This window comes from Neofelis nebulosa, chromosome 8, assembly GCF_028018385.1.
Source record: "Neofelis nebulosa isolate mNeoNeb1 chromosome 8, mNeoNeb1.pri, whole genome shotgun sequence".
Taxonomy (NCBI): domain Eukaryota; kingdom Metazoa; phylum Chordata; class Mammalia; order Carnivora; family Felidae; genus Neofelis; species Neofelis nebulosa.
Window position 1 is genome coordinate 98,379,174 of NC_080789.1, and position 16,357 is coordinate 98,395,530.

The window sequence follows — 16,357 nt, forward strand, 5'->3', positions numbered from 1 at the left end:
GTCGGTTTATGTCTGACTCCTGATTTTGACTCAGTTCATTGTCTCCTGGTTCATGACACTGAGTCTCACATCAGACTCTGCACTGACAGCTTGGAGTCTGCTTGGGATTCTGTCTCTCCCTCTCTCTGCCTCTCCCTCTTCTCTCTCTCTCTCTCTCTCTCTCTCTCACCCTCAAAATAAATGAAGTTATTTTAAAAAGAGTCCTTGAAAACTAATTCACCTTGCCATCATATTCCAAAGATATTTTCATATCTAGTTCATCCATCATGCCTAGGTCACCTGGTTTGCCATTATTAGAAATAGTTAGATACTTGATATCATAAAAAGTAAACTCTAATTACCCATATTATTTTGAGTAATTTTGAGTGTGGTGTTTTTTATACTGCTAGGCATAGATTTCATTAAAGTTAAACACCAAAAATGGGAACCCATGTTTAAACGTGTAACAAAGGACAATATAAATTGTTTAATTTAAAACGTAAATGTGTATAAATACAGGAATAATAGATGCAAGTACCTCCAACTTCAGAAGACATTAGTGAAATTTACATGATTTGGCATCATTGATGAATGCTTTGGATTAATCCTACCTATATATAGAAAGAAGCAGTCAAACAAAACGAGGAGATAGAGAAATACGTTCAAATTGAAAAAAAAAAGATAAAATCTCAGAAAAAGATGGACATAAAAAGGAGATAAGCCATCTACCTGATAACCAGTTCAAAGTAATGATCATCCACATGCTCACCAAACCCAAGAGAAGGGTAGATGAACACAGAACTTCAACAAAGAAATGGAAAATGTAACCAAAGAAACAATCAGACCTGAGGGGTACAATGATGGAAATTAAAGACTACATTAGAATGAATCAATAACAGATTAGGTGATGCAGAAGGATCATCTACCTGGAGGACAATGTAGTAGAAATCATGCAAGCAGAACAACAACAGGAAAACATTAGTTTTATTTAATTTTATTGTTATTTATTTTTATATTAGGGAGAGAGAGAGAGAGTTTGAAAAGGGAGAGGGACAGGGGAGATTGAGAAAGAGGATCTCAAGCTGGTTCCACACTCAGTGCAGAGCTGGACTTGGGGCTCCTACCCTTGATCCTGGGATCATGACCTGGGTGGAAATCACGAGTTAGAGTCTCAACTGACTGAGCTACCCAGGCGTCCTAATTCTACAAAATTTTTCAAGGGAGTTGACACCTCTGCATCCTAAATTAGTCTCAAAACTGAAGACAATGGAAAGTTTCCAAATTCATTCCAAATGGACAGCGTTACCCCAAAACCAAAACCAAACAAAGAAACCAAACAAACACACACAGACATACACACACACACACACACACACCCCACAGTATATGCCAATGTCCCTGATCAACATGCAACAATCCTCACTCAAGTATTAGCAAACTGAATTCCACAATACAAGAAAAAGTTCAAACACCATGATTGCATGGGTTTATTCCACTTATGCAAGGATGCTTCAAGACCTGCAAATCCATCAACTTGACACACAACATTAATTGACTGAAACATCAAAATCATGTGGTCGTCTCAAGAGATGCAGAGAAAGCACTTGACAGAATTAAATATCCATTTATAGAAAAAACTTCCCAGAGTGTGTAGAGAATGAATTTCTCTCCATATAATAAAGTTCATATATTACAAGCCCGCAACTAACATCATTCCCAACAGGGAAAAGCCAAAAGCTTTTCCTTTCAGATCAGGATCAAGACCAGGAAATTCACACTTACCACTTTATTCAACACGGTCCTGGAGGTCCTAGACACAGAAATCTGAAAAGAAAAATCAGTCAAAGACATCCATGCTAATAAAGAAAATGCAAAGCAGTCACTATTGGCAGATGACTTAATTTCTAGAAAAAAAATGAGACACTATGCCAAAGTAACATATTAGAACGAATACATGAAATCAGTCAAGTTTCAGGAAACAAAATTAATATATAGAAATCTTTTGGACTTTATACAGTAGTAATAGTCTGTGAGAAAGAGAAATTAAACAATCCCATTTATAATCGCATTTATAAGAATCAATTAACAAAGAATATTTTAACCACAGAGGAGAAATTCTTACACGCTGAAAATTTAAGCTATTCTCAGAAGAAATATGAGGATGACACAAATAAATATATATGAAGATATATACTGTGCTTACGGAATGGAAGATATAATATTGTGAAAGTATCCCAATTATGCAAAATGACCTATAGATTCAATGTAATCATTATAAAAATACTAATAGCATTTTCACAGAACTAGAATAAATTACCTGAAACTTGGTATGGAACTACAAGAAACTCTGAATTTCCAAACAATCATTAGAAAGAGGAACAAAACTGGAAGAAACATGCTCTTATATTTCAAAGACTACTACAAAGCTCTAGCAATCCAAGCAGTATGGGACAACAATAGACACATAGATCAAAGGAATGGAGTAAAAAGCCCAGAAATAAATGTGTGTCTATGTGAACAATTAAATGTGACAAGAAGGCAAGAAGGGACAAAAAGGAAATGAGAGTCTTCAGTAAATGGTGTTTATAAACTGAAAAACTATATGCTAAAGAATAATACTGGACTACATGTTTACGCCAAACCCAAAAGAAACCTAAAATGAATTAAAGCGGTAGGGGTAAGGCCAGCAACAATAACTCCTAAAGAAAGCATAGTCAATGAACTCATGGAGATAGTTCTCAGTATTCTTTTGGATCTGTTTTCATAGAGAATGGCAGCAAAATGAAAAATAAACAATATGACAAACCACAAGGCATTTCCCCAGCCAAGGAAACCATCAACAAAACAAAAAGACTACCTACTGAATGGGAAATGATATTTGCAAATGATATATCCGGCAAGGGGTTAATATCCAAAATATATGAAGAATTCCTCCATCTTAACACAAAAAGAATGCAAACGCATGATTAAAAAATGGACCTAAGACCTGAATAGATATTTCTTGAAAGAAGATATGCAGATCGCCAACAGACATGTGAAAAGATGCTCAGTATCACTAATCATCAGGAAAACATAAACCAAAATCACAATGAGATAGCACCTCCCACATGTCTGAATCCAAAAACCATGAAATAACAAATATTGGTGTGCATGTGGAGGAAAGGAAATCTTATGCACTGTCGGTGAGAATCTGAATTGGTGTCATCACAATGGGCAATAGGATGGAAGTTTCTCCAAACATCTTCCTGATTTTTGACACAGTTGATGGATCTAGAGGGTTTTATGCTAAATGAAACGAGTCAGAAAGAGAAGGGAAAATATCATATGATTTACCTAATGATGTCAAAACAAAAACAAACCAACAGATGAACAAACCAATAGACTCACACGCAGAGAGACCAACTTTGTGATTTCTGTAAGGGAGTGGGACGAGGGTGGCTGAAAGAAACAAAAGAAAGTAGGTGGTACAAACTTTCCATTATAAAATAAATAATTCACAGGGATGTAAATTACAGCATGGAGAATAGATTCCATACCATTGTATTAATTTTGTATGGTGATGGGTGATCACGATGAGTTATCATGATGATCATAGAATAATGTGTGTAAATGATGAATCATTATGTCTACACCTGAACTTAATGTGATGTCATATGGCAGCTATACATCTGGGAAAATAAATACATGAAAATGAAAATAGTATTGTCAACCAATTTTGCCAAACACCAAACAAAACTATAGACCAAAGGAAACATGCACGTGAATATGCCCAAAATTATTACCAAATCAAATCCAACAATGAACACAAAGGAAAAGAATTCCAGTGATGCAAAGTAGGTAATTGAGATATAAAGTTTTATTGCTTGGATGTTCATGTTATTTAATTGTCTTTTAAAAGTACTTTCTCTGCCCTACACCAATATTTTGAGTTAAGTGAAATTGTTAAACACTCATTGATTTTCCCCTACAAAGTTAGACTTAGGCTTTTTGTTTGTTTGTTTGTTGATAACAAATATTCCTATTTAAATAGAGACATCTAGTTACCATTGGAGAATGAATAAGTAAATAGCATGAATAATTATTTAACATTCAAATCTCTGGAAAGGTGCTATTGCTCAATATTATTCAATGTTTTTTCCCTCCCACAGGCATTTATTTTTTCCAGCAGAAACTTTAATAACCTATTTACAAATAATACAAATGGAATGTAGGTATATTCAAAATGAAGGTAGAATTTGAGAAGATCCATTCAGAAATTGATGTCTTTATGGCAGTCGCAAAAAAATTGAAAATGTAGTCATTTTTCACTCTTAGTGTCAAATATAATTAAACACCCGTCTACGGGTTGATGATTTTAGAATATTTTCAGTGAAATAGAAATGACATATCAAGGGCATAAGAAAAAGAAACACATAATATCTAGATGTAGCAAATTTGCCTAAAAGTAAAACAAAAACTTCTAAGATATTTTACACAAGGCCTAAGTCCTCAGTGTTTGTCATTCAGATGGAAGTAAGTGAACAGCCTGGGTGGTTAAGTCTCTGACCCCAGTATCTCCTGGAACATAAAATTTGTCAGAGGCATTTGCTGAGGCACAAACTAAATGCCACACTGCAAGCTCAAAGCCTCTACATTCTGGAGGTGTGTGAGGAGATAAAGTGTCTTCAAAATAGCCCAAGGGCAAGAATTTCCTGTTCAAATTTGAAGTGACACACTGATGAGAAATCTACTTTGTCCACTATTGCTTCACTCTCAGCGCTCACAGGGCCGGCAGGCTGTGAAGACCACAGACACTGTCTGGTCACGAGAGGAACCTGGTTCCCTCTGGACGATGCATGACTGTCTGACCAACAGAAGGTATGTGTCACCACGGTCCTGCCTTTCTAGTAGTCACCCCAGTGAGTGGGAGATTATAAATGCTGGTGGGATGCATCTGAGGCACAGCCAATATACAATGAAATCACAGAGAACATTGGTATCTGCATTCCAACAATTCAGGGTAACAAACAAGAATGAGTATGAGATACATTAGAGATCTTACAATATTCAAATTCTTGCCTGTGGAGAAGTCATTAAGAACATATGCATATGCCTATAAATATAGGCAAATCAATATAATTTAAGGTGAGATCACAGAAGCATCAGGACAAAGAACCCATGATTTGGATTTGTCATCAGTTGTCATCAAGAATATATTATATATATTTGACATTGGTCCAGTCTTTAAAATAAATTCCTAAAATGAATCCTTTATACCATAAAGGTCAAATGTAATACCTCATATATTTATTTCAAGAAATGAAAGCAGTTTGATTCTTCATAAAACGCGAGGTACCTTGCGTAAAAATGCTGATTTAAACTTAACTATAAACAATCCAAAGACTTTTTATAAAATTGAAGAAAACTTGGCCAAGAAAGATATTCAATACTGAAAGACGCTCTTGTGCAAAGAATTGTTACATGATCTAAATGCTATGAATCAGTAATGATAAATGGGTACTGTGCTACAAATAATTAAAATTGGGGCTCCTGGGTGGCTCAGTCGGTTGGGCGTCCAAATTTGGCGGGGGTCATGATCTCACTGTCTGTGAGTTCGAGCCCTACATCAGACTGTGTGCTGACAGCATGGAGCCTGGAGCCTGCTTCACATTCTGTGTCTTACTCTCTCTAACCCTCCCGACTCACGGTCTGTCTTTTTGTCTATGTCTCTCTCTCTCTCAAAAGGAAACAAAACAATTTTTTAATAAAAATAATTAAAATCACTAACACATTATTGAGAACTTAGACCACTCAGATTGAGTTTAAGTGTTTTATATGCGTTATATTGTACGTATTTTAATTCCTATTTTAGATTACTAAACTAGATAGCTAGACATGAAATAAATCTTTTTAATTTTTATTCTTTTTAATTTTTTATGTTTATTTATTTTTGAGAGACAGAAAGAGACACAGAATGAGCAGGAGAGGGACAGAGAGCGGAAGACACAGAATCTGAAGCATGCTCCAGACTATGCGCTGTCAGCACAAGCCCCGCGTGGGGTTCGAATCCATGAACCATGAGATCATGACCTGAGCAAAAGTTGGTCGCTCGACCAACCGCTCAACTGACTGAGCCACCCAGGTGCCCCACGAAATAATTTTTGAAGCTGATACTTTGTACTTGGAGAGACAGGAATATTCCAGAGTTCACTGACTGCACAATTCCTTGACTGACGTCTGAAATTACATTTATGTGAGTTTTAGTATAACTAAACAACTGGAGTTACCCTAACTGCCTTTGAAATCGTAGATCTTTCTAGAAGTTTGTAACAACTGTGTTCTTCCATAAATGATCTGCCCTTTTATTTATCATTTTATGGTTTCATATCTTTGCCATTAAATCAGTTGTCACTCTGATGTTAAGTCCTCTTGTAAAAAATGCTTTGTTTCCTTTTGTTTTCACTATTGTTCTTCCTCTGGGCAATTTTAGTGCGTCATGTAAATTTTGCAACATATGAAATATTTCTTCTAAAATTTAACAATTCTCAGAACTCTGCAGATGTTCAAAATAAAATATCACTTTGATAGCAGTGCATTACTTTTTAGAAACACAATTTCAAACCACAAATAAAAGTCATTTACAACAGGAAATTCCTATATGTGCTAAAAATTATATTCTCCCATCTTAGGGGACTTAATTTTAACCAGTAATGGGTTTTAACATTGTCAAAATTGATACAACACTTTTTTTCTAATACAGCATTTTAATTAATCTGGTTATTCTAATAGTGTTGAAATATGTCTGTGGAATCTGACCTTACATTAATGAGGACACTATTATTCAAGAATTCCTTTCTTCTTCACTAATTTAGTGCTTTACATGTTTTGCAACCAATACTATTCTGCTATTATCGTAAAAATCCACTTATTCTATCATGAAACACTTATTTCTCTCTCTACGGAAGTTAGTACCAGACTTTATATTGTTCAAATGCAAATGAGTAGCATCCCTCACCCTGCACCCCACACGGTGTCACTGTACTAGCAATGTCATCAGCACATGACACACACTCTTGATCAAGACCTTCAGGGCAGTTTCATCCACATTGTAGCTGACACTACTCAGCCGCAGACATGAACAACCAAGGTGTGACTTATGCGGAACTCCATCATGCTAAGGGCTCAAAAAGACAGCAAGTGCAACCTAAGGGCACGAAGTGTTCCATTTCAGTAACAGAGGAGGAGATAGCCTATGCAGAATTAAATCTTCAAAATGCTTCTCGGGCCCTTCAAGGGAATGGCAAGAACTCTCCCTGCAAAGGTAAACATTTAATACAAGCAGGTATATCTGTTTTAGGATGTGAAGGTAGGGTGCAGGTGTGTGGGGAAAGAGTAGGATTTCACATAGTTTTCATTTGTGAGGACCAGAGCTCTAGGTTGGAATATGGTATTGTAATTGAACGCATTGGTATATTCTGAGGGAAGATTCCAATGATAGTGATGGGTTTGAGGTGCAGGTTATTTTATGTGATTCCCTGTGCATTGTCAGTTCTCTTGCTTGTATATCTCCTAAATGATTGATTCCAGGCATCCCTTCTCAGTGTTTGAATTTCTCTTCCTACTATTCACCTTTATGTCCAGAGAAGCTCATTGCCGGTATCTTGGGAATCCTCTGCCTCGTCTTGATGTCCACTGTGGTAACAATAGCTGTTATGCCCTGTACGTACATGTTTGAATGACTAAAAGGGAATTTTTCAACTTGCTGATCATTAGTTCCTCGACATAGTGTGTAACACTTTGAATTTATTATCTCATTTTAATGCATTTGTGCTCTAAGTGTGGAATGATTATTTAGAGGTTATCTAAAGTAGAAATAACAGAATACATTTAGGGAGAATTAATCATATGTTTGGATTTAATAACGCAAAGGCAAGTCATAGAAGAGACTTTATGGTGAAATACTCATTAATTCTTGAGATTGCTTAAACCAAATATTGTAAGAGATGGCGAGGTTTGGTTTTTTTAAGCTTTTGAATTATTTTCTCTCTCATGTTCATTACTTTATTAAATTTTTCTGGTAATATAGCACACCCAATTTTAAACTGAGAAACTCAACTTATTATGATTCATTTAATTTAATATTATGTTTTTTTGAGAATTGCTTTAATGTTATAGCTACTGAAGGACCAGAGCAGAACAAAACATCCCTGGAAACGACAATCCAGAAAGGTACAACATCCCTTGCAAAATTCTGTTATTAGTTTAGTGTCTATTTTAGCTCTATCTTCAAGTAGGCAAAGATCATAACAGATTCTTTGGGAAAAAGTGAATTCAAAAATCGTTCAATGAACTTCCGGACTGAGGGGGAAATACTCATTCAAAATCACCGTAACTGCTGTTAAAAATTGCCTCACATTTCCTCCTTCCATAACATGATAAAAGATAAATCATTCCATAAAGACGATTTTGTTCACTGACTCTCAGGACATGTAGATGTGGACATTTTTGTGGTTCCTTTTTGGGCACATAAATTAGGAGATGAAAGCCTAACTTTTCTCTGAGTGTGTGTGTGTTTTGTTTTAACTTTATCAGCTTGTGAGGGTATTTGAATATGGTAGGTACACATATGTGTATCCATATACAGTATGTAAATTTTCATTTTGTAATATTCAAAGCTTTTTGGATAATATCTCGTATTATCTCCCTCCAGCATGTCTCTGTTGTCATTGTCTGAAAGAGTGGTTTACGTATTCCAACAATTGCTATTACATTAGCACTGAGAGACAATCATGGAAGGAGAGTTTGACGTCCTGTGCTTCTAACAACTCTAACCTGCTCTACAATGATGATGAAGAGGACAAGGTAAGTTTTCAAATGTTTCCTGATTCTATTAAAAGCTTGTCATTAAACGGGGCTCCTGAGTGGCTCAGTGGATTAAGCCTCCGACTTTGGCTCAGGTCATGATCTCAAGGTTCGTGAGTTTGAGCTCCACATCGGGCTCTGTGCTGACAGCTCAGAGCCTGGAGCCTGCTTCAGATTCTATGTCTCCCTCTCTCTCCGCTTCTCCCCTGCTTGTGCTCTCTCTCTGTGATTCAAAAGTAAATAAATGTTAAAAAAATTAAAAAGAAAAAGCTTGCAATTAATATTATGCTTGTAGAATTCATCTATAGTTTTATATGTATTTGTAGTTTATTTCTTTTAAAGTGTTTAATATTCCATGGTTTGACTCTATGACACATTATTTATAGTTTTATACCTTGAATGTACATTTGATAATGTCCAGTTCTTGCTTTTCATAGGAACCTGTGCTTCTAGAAATGCTCTTTTGTCTGAAATTAACTTTACTATTTAATTTTACAATACATCAAGGAAACTAGGCATATGATTGTGCACACTGATTACAGTGTAGTTAGAATCACACAATTCTAAATTACATCATGAGACAGAAGTGTAGAGCCTTTGTCAGGCCTGCCCATTTTCCTTTTATGAAATATCTCTGCTTCTTTTGGGGCTGTATATCAATGGAATCATTCAGGGTGCATTTTTATGTGTGTCTCCTTTCTCTCCCAGGTGCTACTTGTAATCCATCTATATTAACACACTTGTCTACAGTTTGTGAGTATTCACTGCTCTCATATGAATATGACATTTTAAAAACCATTCTCAGAAATTTTGTTCCTTTTTTGTTAGGAGGTATTATGCATAATTATGTTAGGAAAAGTCTTTTCTATGTCTTCCTCCACATATCATATTGATAATCATTTATTACACATAGCGACATATTATATAATATATTTATGTAAAATAAATGTATGGTTTTCGAAATAAAATAATATTGTGTAAGTGTAACACAATCATATTCATGTATGATTATATTACACTTCTCTGTAAGCATTAGCAGGAAATTGCACATAGATATGTGTATATTTCACTATACTAAATTATCCCTACATTTTTCTATTTTATGGTGCAAAATACATTATACCAAATAGGCTTTTGATCCAAAACTCAGCAGTCCCAGAAAAATTCATTAAAGGTTCTGATGGTTAGAAACAGTACCATTTTCCTGGGTTGTAAATCTCAAGGCTATTCTCTTTGGTGAGAATGAAAAGTGCTGGGTTGTGTCTCTTGCCCATTTCTCCAGGACGGTGTCTTTTTTTCACTTCTCAGGAGTCTTTGTCATATTTTAGATCTGAGTTCTTTTTTGAGCTTTTAAGATGCAAACACCTGCATCTTCATTTTCACTCTCCTATTGGAGTCTTTCAATGATCAGAATTTTTATGTTACCATGGTCCTACTTAGCGTTTTGTTCATACAATGAGTATTATTGGACCTATTTCAGAAGTTAGCCAAAGTTCATGAATAGAATTTCCTATATTATTTTCCTGTATTTACCTTTTTCTTTATTTCTTTATATTTTAACTTTACATTATGATTTATGATCCAATTAGAATTTATTTTTTGTGATGCTTTATGTCTGAGGCTGTGAGATAAGAGTGAAAGTTGTATTTTTCTACATCATTACCTCATTGACGGAGCATCATTTATAGCAAAGTAGGTCTTTTCTTCATCAGTAACTTTATATAAATAAAGTTTTATATATATATATATATATATATATATATATATATATACACACGTGCTCTAATCTCCTTGATATAAGTAATATAGATATTATATATCTTTATATAGATGATTGTATATTCATAGAGCACAGTCTACACAACCTATCACAACCCACAGCAGTTCGAGTAAAATGTAGAGACTTACTTGCCTTTATGGTCCATTACCGTGTCCCATTTATACTATAAGTGTCCTAAATATTTCTCTGCTTACATGGAGAATCACATGCATGTTGTAACTTTGCTTCAACTGATACTTTTGCTTCAAATATCAAACAATTTCGAAAACACAGGAGGTGAAGGAAAGTCCATTAGACCTGGTAAGAATTTTATTCTTACGTTCGTCCTCTCTTCCTTCCTTATGATCCAAAATGCCTTCTTTTACCATGTATTCTCCATAGCAATCCTTTCATTGTGTTCAGGGCTAGTTTTACTGTTAGAGAAGCAGCTCACAGCCCGAGGAGCAAGACTGTTCCTGTCAAGTTCATTTCTCAAAAAACAATCCACTCTGTATATCAGTATCAGGCGTAGGTTTGAACTGTATTTTTGAGTGTCTGTGCTTCATCTCAATTTATTTTCTGTACCTCTTCATTCACAAGGCTTGTCTTGAGGTATCAGAAAAGCCTAAGGGAGGTTATTTTTTGTGTTTTGTGTTTGACGGTGGTGGTGAATTTTTGGAACAGGGATGCTCAGCAATTTTTCCGTGTAAATTAATGATATTTGCTTCCTCATTTACACTATTTCAGCTTAGGAAAGTTTTCATAGGAACAATCTACTGTCAGAGAGAGGGGAAATCTGTACTTCTAACAGTGCTGTACTGAAGCCAGCTCCCACTCGTTTCTGAACACAAACTATGCATCTCTTTACCTTCTCTGCTTTCATGCTTTCACGTTGGATACCTGAAGGGAGGCATTCATGGAGACTTTGTACCACACACATTAACAAATGCTAAAAACCATAAGGTTTATAGTATAGATTCCACCGTACAGTGTTATAATTATGGCTGCAAATTATCTTGTCTTTTCAAGAAATTCAGAGAGGAAAATACACATGCAGATCTAAACATTTACCGACCTATTTATCATTTCTGGTGATCTCTATTTCTTCTTGAGGATATGCGTTACCATCTAGTGTCATTTTACTTGTAGCTTGAAGAACTTTGTTGAAAGGCAGGTGTAGTAAGAATAAATTCTGTTCGTTTTTGTGTCTTATGTGGGATCTTTATGCATCTTGTTTTCTAAAAAACTATTTTCTGAATGTATAATTCCTGTTTGACAGGTATTTTTGCTTTGTTTTGGTTGTTTGTTTTTTGTGTGTGTGTGTGTGTGTGTGTGTGTGTGTGCGCGCGCGCGCGCAGGTAGTGGGTTTCTTTCTTTTTTTCCCCACTATCTTTCTAATGAGAACTTGTCTTTTAATCATATTGTTATTTACCTAAATATAATGAGTTGTTTTTCTCCTGCCCTTGTCAAGATCACCTCTTTTTGTGGGTTTGACTTTGATTTTATTTTTTAAGCTGTTGCAGAAAATTCCATGACCCCATAACATAGAATTTAACACATTACCCATGTTAAAAAAATAGCCTAGTGTCTTAGAGCAGTTTTAGGTTCATAGCAAAACTCAGACATAGCACCGGTATATGTCGTATTCCCCTACTGTCTATGTGTCAATGCAGGAGCAGTTCATAGACTGTCTCATTTTCAAAAGCCCTCAGTGGGGTGGTTCACTTGCTACAACTGATACATCTGTAGTGACACATCTTTATCAGCCAAAGACCATAGTTTACTTCAAAGCTTACTCTTGAGGTTGGGCATTTTATGCGTTTGGAAAAGTAGATAGTGACATGTATCAAACATTATGGAGTTCTACAGAATAGTTTCCCGTCCTTCAAAATCCTCTGTGCTCCCTATCCATCCTTCCTTCCCCCTAAACCCTGTCAACCACTGATCAATTTACTGTCTCCATAATTTTGTTTTTTCCAGAGTGTCATATAGCGGGAATCCTATACTCTCGCACATCTTACATTGCATTTAACTAGATCATCCATCGTAACCAGTTGAAGCACCCACTTTAAGTTAGGAGTGCCAACTATCACATTGTTGCAAAGGATATCTAGAGCTCTCCTCTTGTAAAACTGGAACTCAACTCACTGCACAACAATTCTTCTTCAACACTTTCCCTTCAACCTGAGCAACCACTATTCTACTTGTTTCTATCACTTTTACTACTTTGGATACTTTCTATAAGTGGAATCAAACAGGTTTTTTTTTTTTTCATCTGTATGACTGGCTTATTTCACTTAGCATAATGTCCTGGAATTTCATGCATATTGTGGCAGGTGATAAGATTTCCTTCCATTTACAACTGAATAATATTACAGTGTTATGTGTATACCACGCTTTCTTTCTCCATTCATCCATCAGTGGACATTTGGGTGGCTTCTGCCCCGTGGCTCTAATGAATAATGCTGCAGTGAGCATGGGCGTATATATATCTTTGAGATCTTGCTTTCAATTCTTTTAGATAGTTTCCTACAGTTGGGATGGCTGATTCATGTGATAATTGTATTTTCAATTTCTTGAAGAAGCTCCATTCCCTTCTTCATAACGGTGACCGATTTACATGCCCAACAACAGTGTGTAGTCTCCTCCTGGTCGACCTCCTCACTGACCCTTTTTAAAAAAATGTTATTTATTTGTTTTGAGAGAGAGAGAAAGAGAGAGAGCAAGCAGGGGAGGTGGAGAGGGAGGGAAAGGGACAACATCTGAAGCTGGCTCTGCATCGTCAACACAGAGCCTGATGCAGGACTCAAACCCACAAATGTGCGATCATGACCTGAGTCGAAACCAAGAGTTGGAAACTTAACCAACTAAGCCACCCAGGCACCTGAGCTTTTTTTTTTTTTATACCATCCATCCTAATTAGTATGAGGTGATAATTCATCGTGATTTTGATTTGCATTTCTCTGATCATTAGCATCTTTCCATATGATTTTTCACAATTTTTATTGATTTTGGAAATATGCCTTTTTAATTTCTTTGCCCTATTTTTTAATTGTGTTTTGATGTTTGTTGTTGTTGGTACTAACTTGTAGATTAATTTTATATTTTAGATGCGATTCCCTGTTTGATGTATGATTTGCAAGTGTTTTTTCCACTCTTTCTTTTCATCGTTGATCATGCCCTTTAGTGCACAGAAATATTTAGGTTGATATCACACATTTGTCTACAGTGGACTTTTCCTTTGTGCTCTGTGGTTTTGGTGGCAGGGCCAAGAAATCATTGCCAAATACAGTGTTGTTTATTTCCCCCCCCAATTTTTCTTTGAGGAACTTCTACACCTTACATTTATGTCTTTAGTCCACTTTGAGTTAATTTTAGTATACGGTGTAAATGGAAACATCCAGCTTCATTCTTCTGCATGTGGGAAGTCAGTTTCCCAACACCTTGTGTAAAAGATGCTGTCTTTCCCTATTGAATGGTCCTGGCACCCTTATCAAACCTGGTTAGACTGATTATGCGGGGGTTTGTGTCTGGACATTTTTAACGTATTGTTTCCATGGGGGATTTAGGGTCTGTGTCTTTCTGTTCCTTCATTTTGCTGCTTGTATCCCATTCCACTCGGAACTAGTGTGCAGGGCAGGGATATGGATTCTGTCCTAGATAATGTGGCGTAAGTCTGATGGAGGTGGAAGACGTGTCACCCATCCCTGATTTTCACACTGAATTAAGTCACTTCACAATCCACTCTCTTCCCTCAAGTGTATTTCTTTGTCTGTATTTGCCAGTGTTCTTTGGTCATTTCATTTATGATGTCATGAGATGTGGATTTGTACGTGCTCATTCTGTTAGCAGTTGACTAAGTCTCTGGTGTCTATAAGTATTTTAAATTTTGCTCTGGTCTTTTCTGCCTCTGTCGTTCTTCTCATATTCTACTTAGACCTAAGCTGGCTTTCCTGATACTGTTCTGAAAGACTCTGAATTCTGTAAATTGTTCTCTTTCTTCTCTCTCATCTTAAGGTATAAATAAATTTTGTTACTCCTTCAAATTCACCGTTTTTTTCTACTTGAGTGGATTTTCCATTTCCAGTATGGATTTATGCACTCAGATTCTCTGTGGTTTCTTGATATAGTTTTATTTCTGTATTGATATTCCCTACTTGCTAAATTGCTGCCATCACATGTTCATGCAATTATTTCAACTAAGTTTTCTTTATAGTTTTCACATATTTATAAATATCAATTTTATTTTTATTATTTTAAAAAATTTCAATGCTTTTATTTATTTTTGAGAGAGAGGGACAGAAAGAGCATGAGCAGGTGAGGAGCAGAGAGAGGGAGACACAGACTGGGAAGCAGGCTCCAGGCTCTGAGCTGTCAGCACAGAGCCAGACGCGGGGCTCGAACTCACGGACTGTGAGATCATGACCTGAGCCGAAGTCAGACGCCCAACCAACTGAGCCACCCAGGCACCCCAAAATATAACTTTTAAGTACCTTTGTTCTAATATGTGCAACAACTTATCCCAGCAGACGTTTCTATTGACCAATGCTTTCCTTTCGTTGGAAGACATTTTTAAATTTCTCTTCATATTTTTTTTTTTTTTACTTTTTAAGTAGACACTTTGTAAAAATATTCTTCAGTAAACATGCATTGTATGTCATTTTTCCTAGATTTACTATTTTTTGTTGCCAAACATTTATGGCAGAATCTTCTCCACTGAGGTCTGTCTACTGATAGTTTTGTTCAATGTTTTCCAAATTCTTATTGCTTATTTTTATGACCTTGTGACTTTTACCTTTGATGTTAATTACTGCTGATCAGGTCTCCCCCTGTGGCACCAGCACCCTTGCTCTTTGCAGCTTCTCCCAGTTGTAACATTTCAGTCTTCTTGATCGCTGAGCCAGGGGTGGGTAGGTGGGGAGACACTGAGCATCCTAGGTGAGAAGATGATGGATGTGCTTCTGCCTTGAATCTCCAGGAATCTTTCCAATGTTCATAAGTTATTAACCTGTGATCCATTTTCTAAACTCTGAAATTGTCTTCACGGTCAGTTTGTCCTCTTCACTTAGTCCTACTAAGATAATTTTATACTTTTGTGTCCACTGTGTAACATTATAATTTGAAAGTGTCTAGAAAGGAAGAAAGGATGAACATTTATGTGTTATTACAGAATTCAAGTGAGTATAAGAGCTTGTATTTGACTCCCAATAAATTTTATTTTCTCATAGTTTTTGTTGAATTTACTCTCTGCTACTACATGGGTTAGAGGCTCCCAGAGAAGAAATCATAGTTCATCTGTGCAGCCAAAAGCCTTAACATTTTCTTCTGAACTGTAAGTCTCCTGACAACTTTTTATTTTATGCCTCACAAGAATTGTTCTTAGAAAGAAAAACAGCAATGTGTGAACAATCAGATAAACACAGTAGTTGAAGTTTTTCCAGAGAAAAATGGTATGAGAAATATTGAGATTGAGATATATGAGTCAAAACGGATGGTTTATTCATTAAAATACTATGGTACCTAGTAAGAGATACAAGCAACCTTATGGTAAGATTAATGAGATATAATTCTCTGTATTTCAGGTTGTCAGCATCTTCAGAGAGTGACAAGAATTGTCCATATTTCGATTTTCATGAAAAAAAAACGTATTTTGCACCCTGCTCAGTAAGAAGACCATATGTTTGTAAGCACCAGGCATTTTAGTTACCTCATTTTGGTATAATGTTATTTCACCATTTATAAAGAATACGTCTCTCATTATTTCAAAACCCATATGAT

General features: G+C 35.9%; 1 protein-coding gene across 1 annotated transcript; it reads left to right on the top strand.

Annotated features, from left to right (window-relative positions):
- Positions 1-7,092: 7,092 nt before the first annotated feature.
- LOC131520007 (NKG2-A/NKG2-B type II integral membrane protein-like) lies at positions 7,093-16,349 on the top strand. The gene is made up of 6 exons (XM_058743687.1): positions 7,093-7,279; positions 7,600-7,677; positions 8,134-8,187; positions 8,669-8,820; positions 15,808-15,911; positions 16,162-16,349. Exons 1-6 carry the CDS (start codon positions 7,093-7,095, stop codon positions 16,280-16,282), a joined length of 696 nt encoding a protein of 231 aa, XP_058599670.1. The 3' UTR covers positions 16,283-16,349.
- The last annotated feature ends 8 nt before the right edge of the window (positions 16,350-16,357 follow it).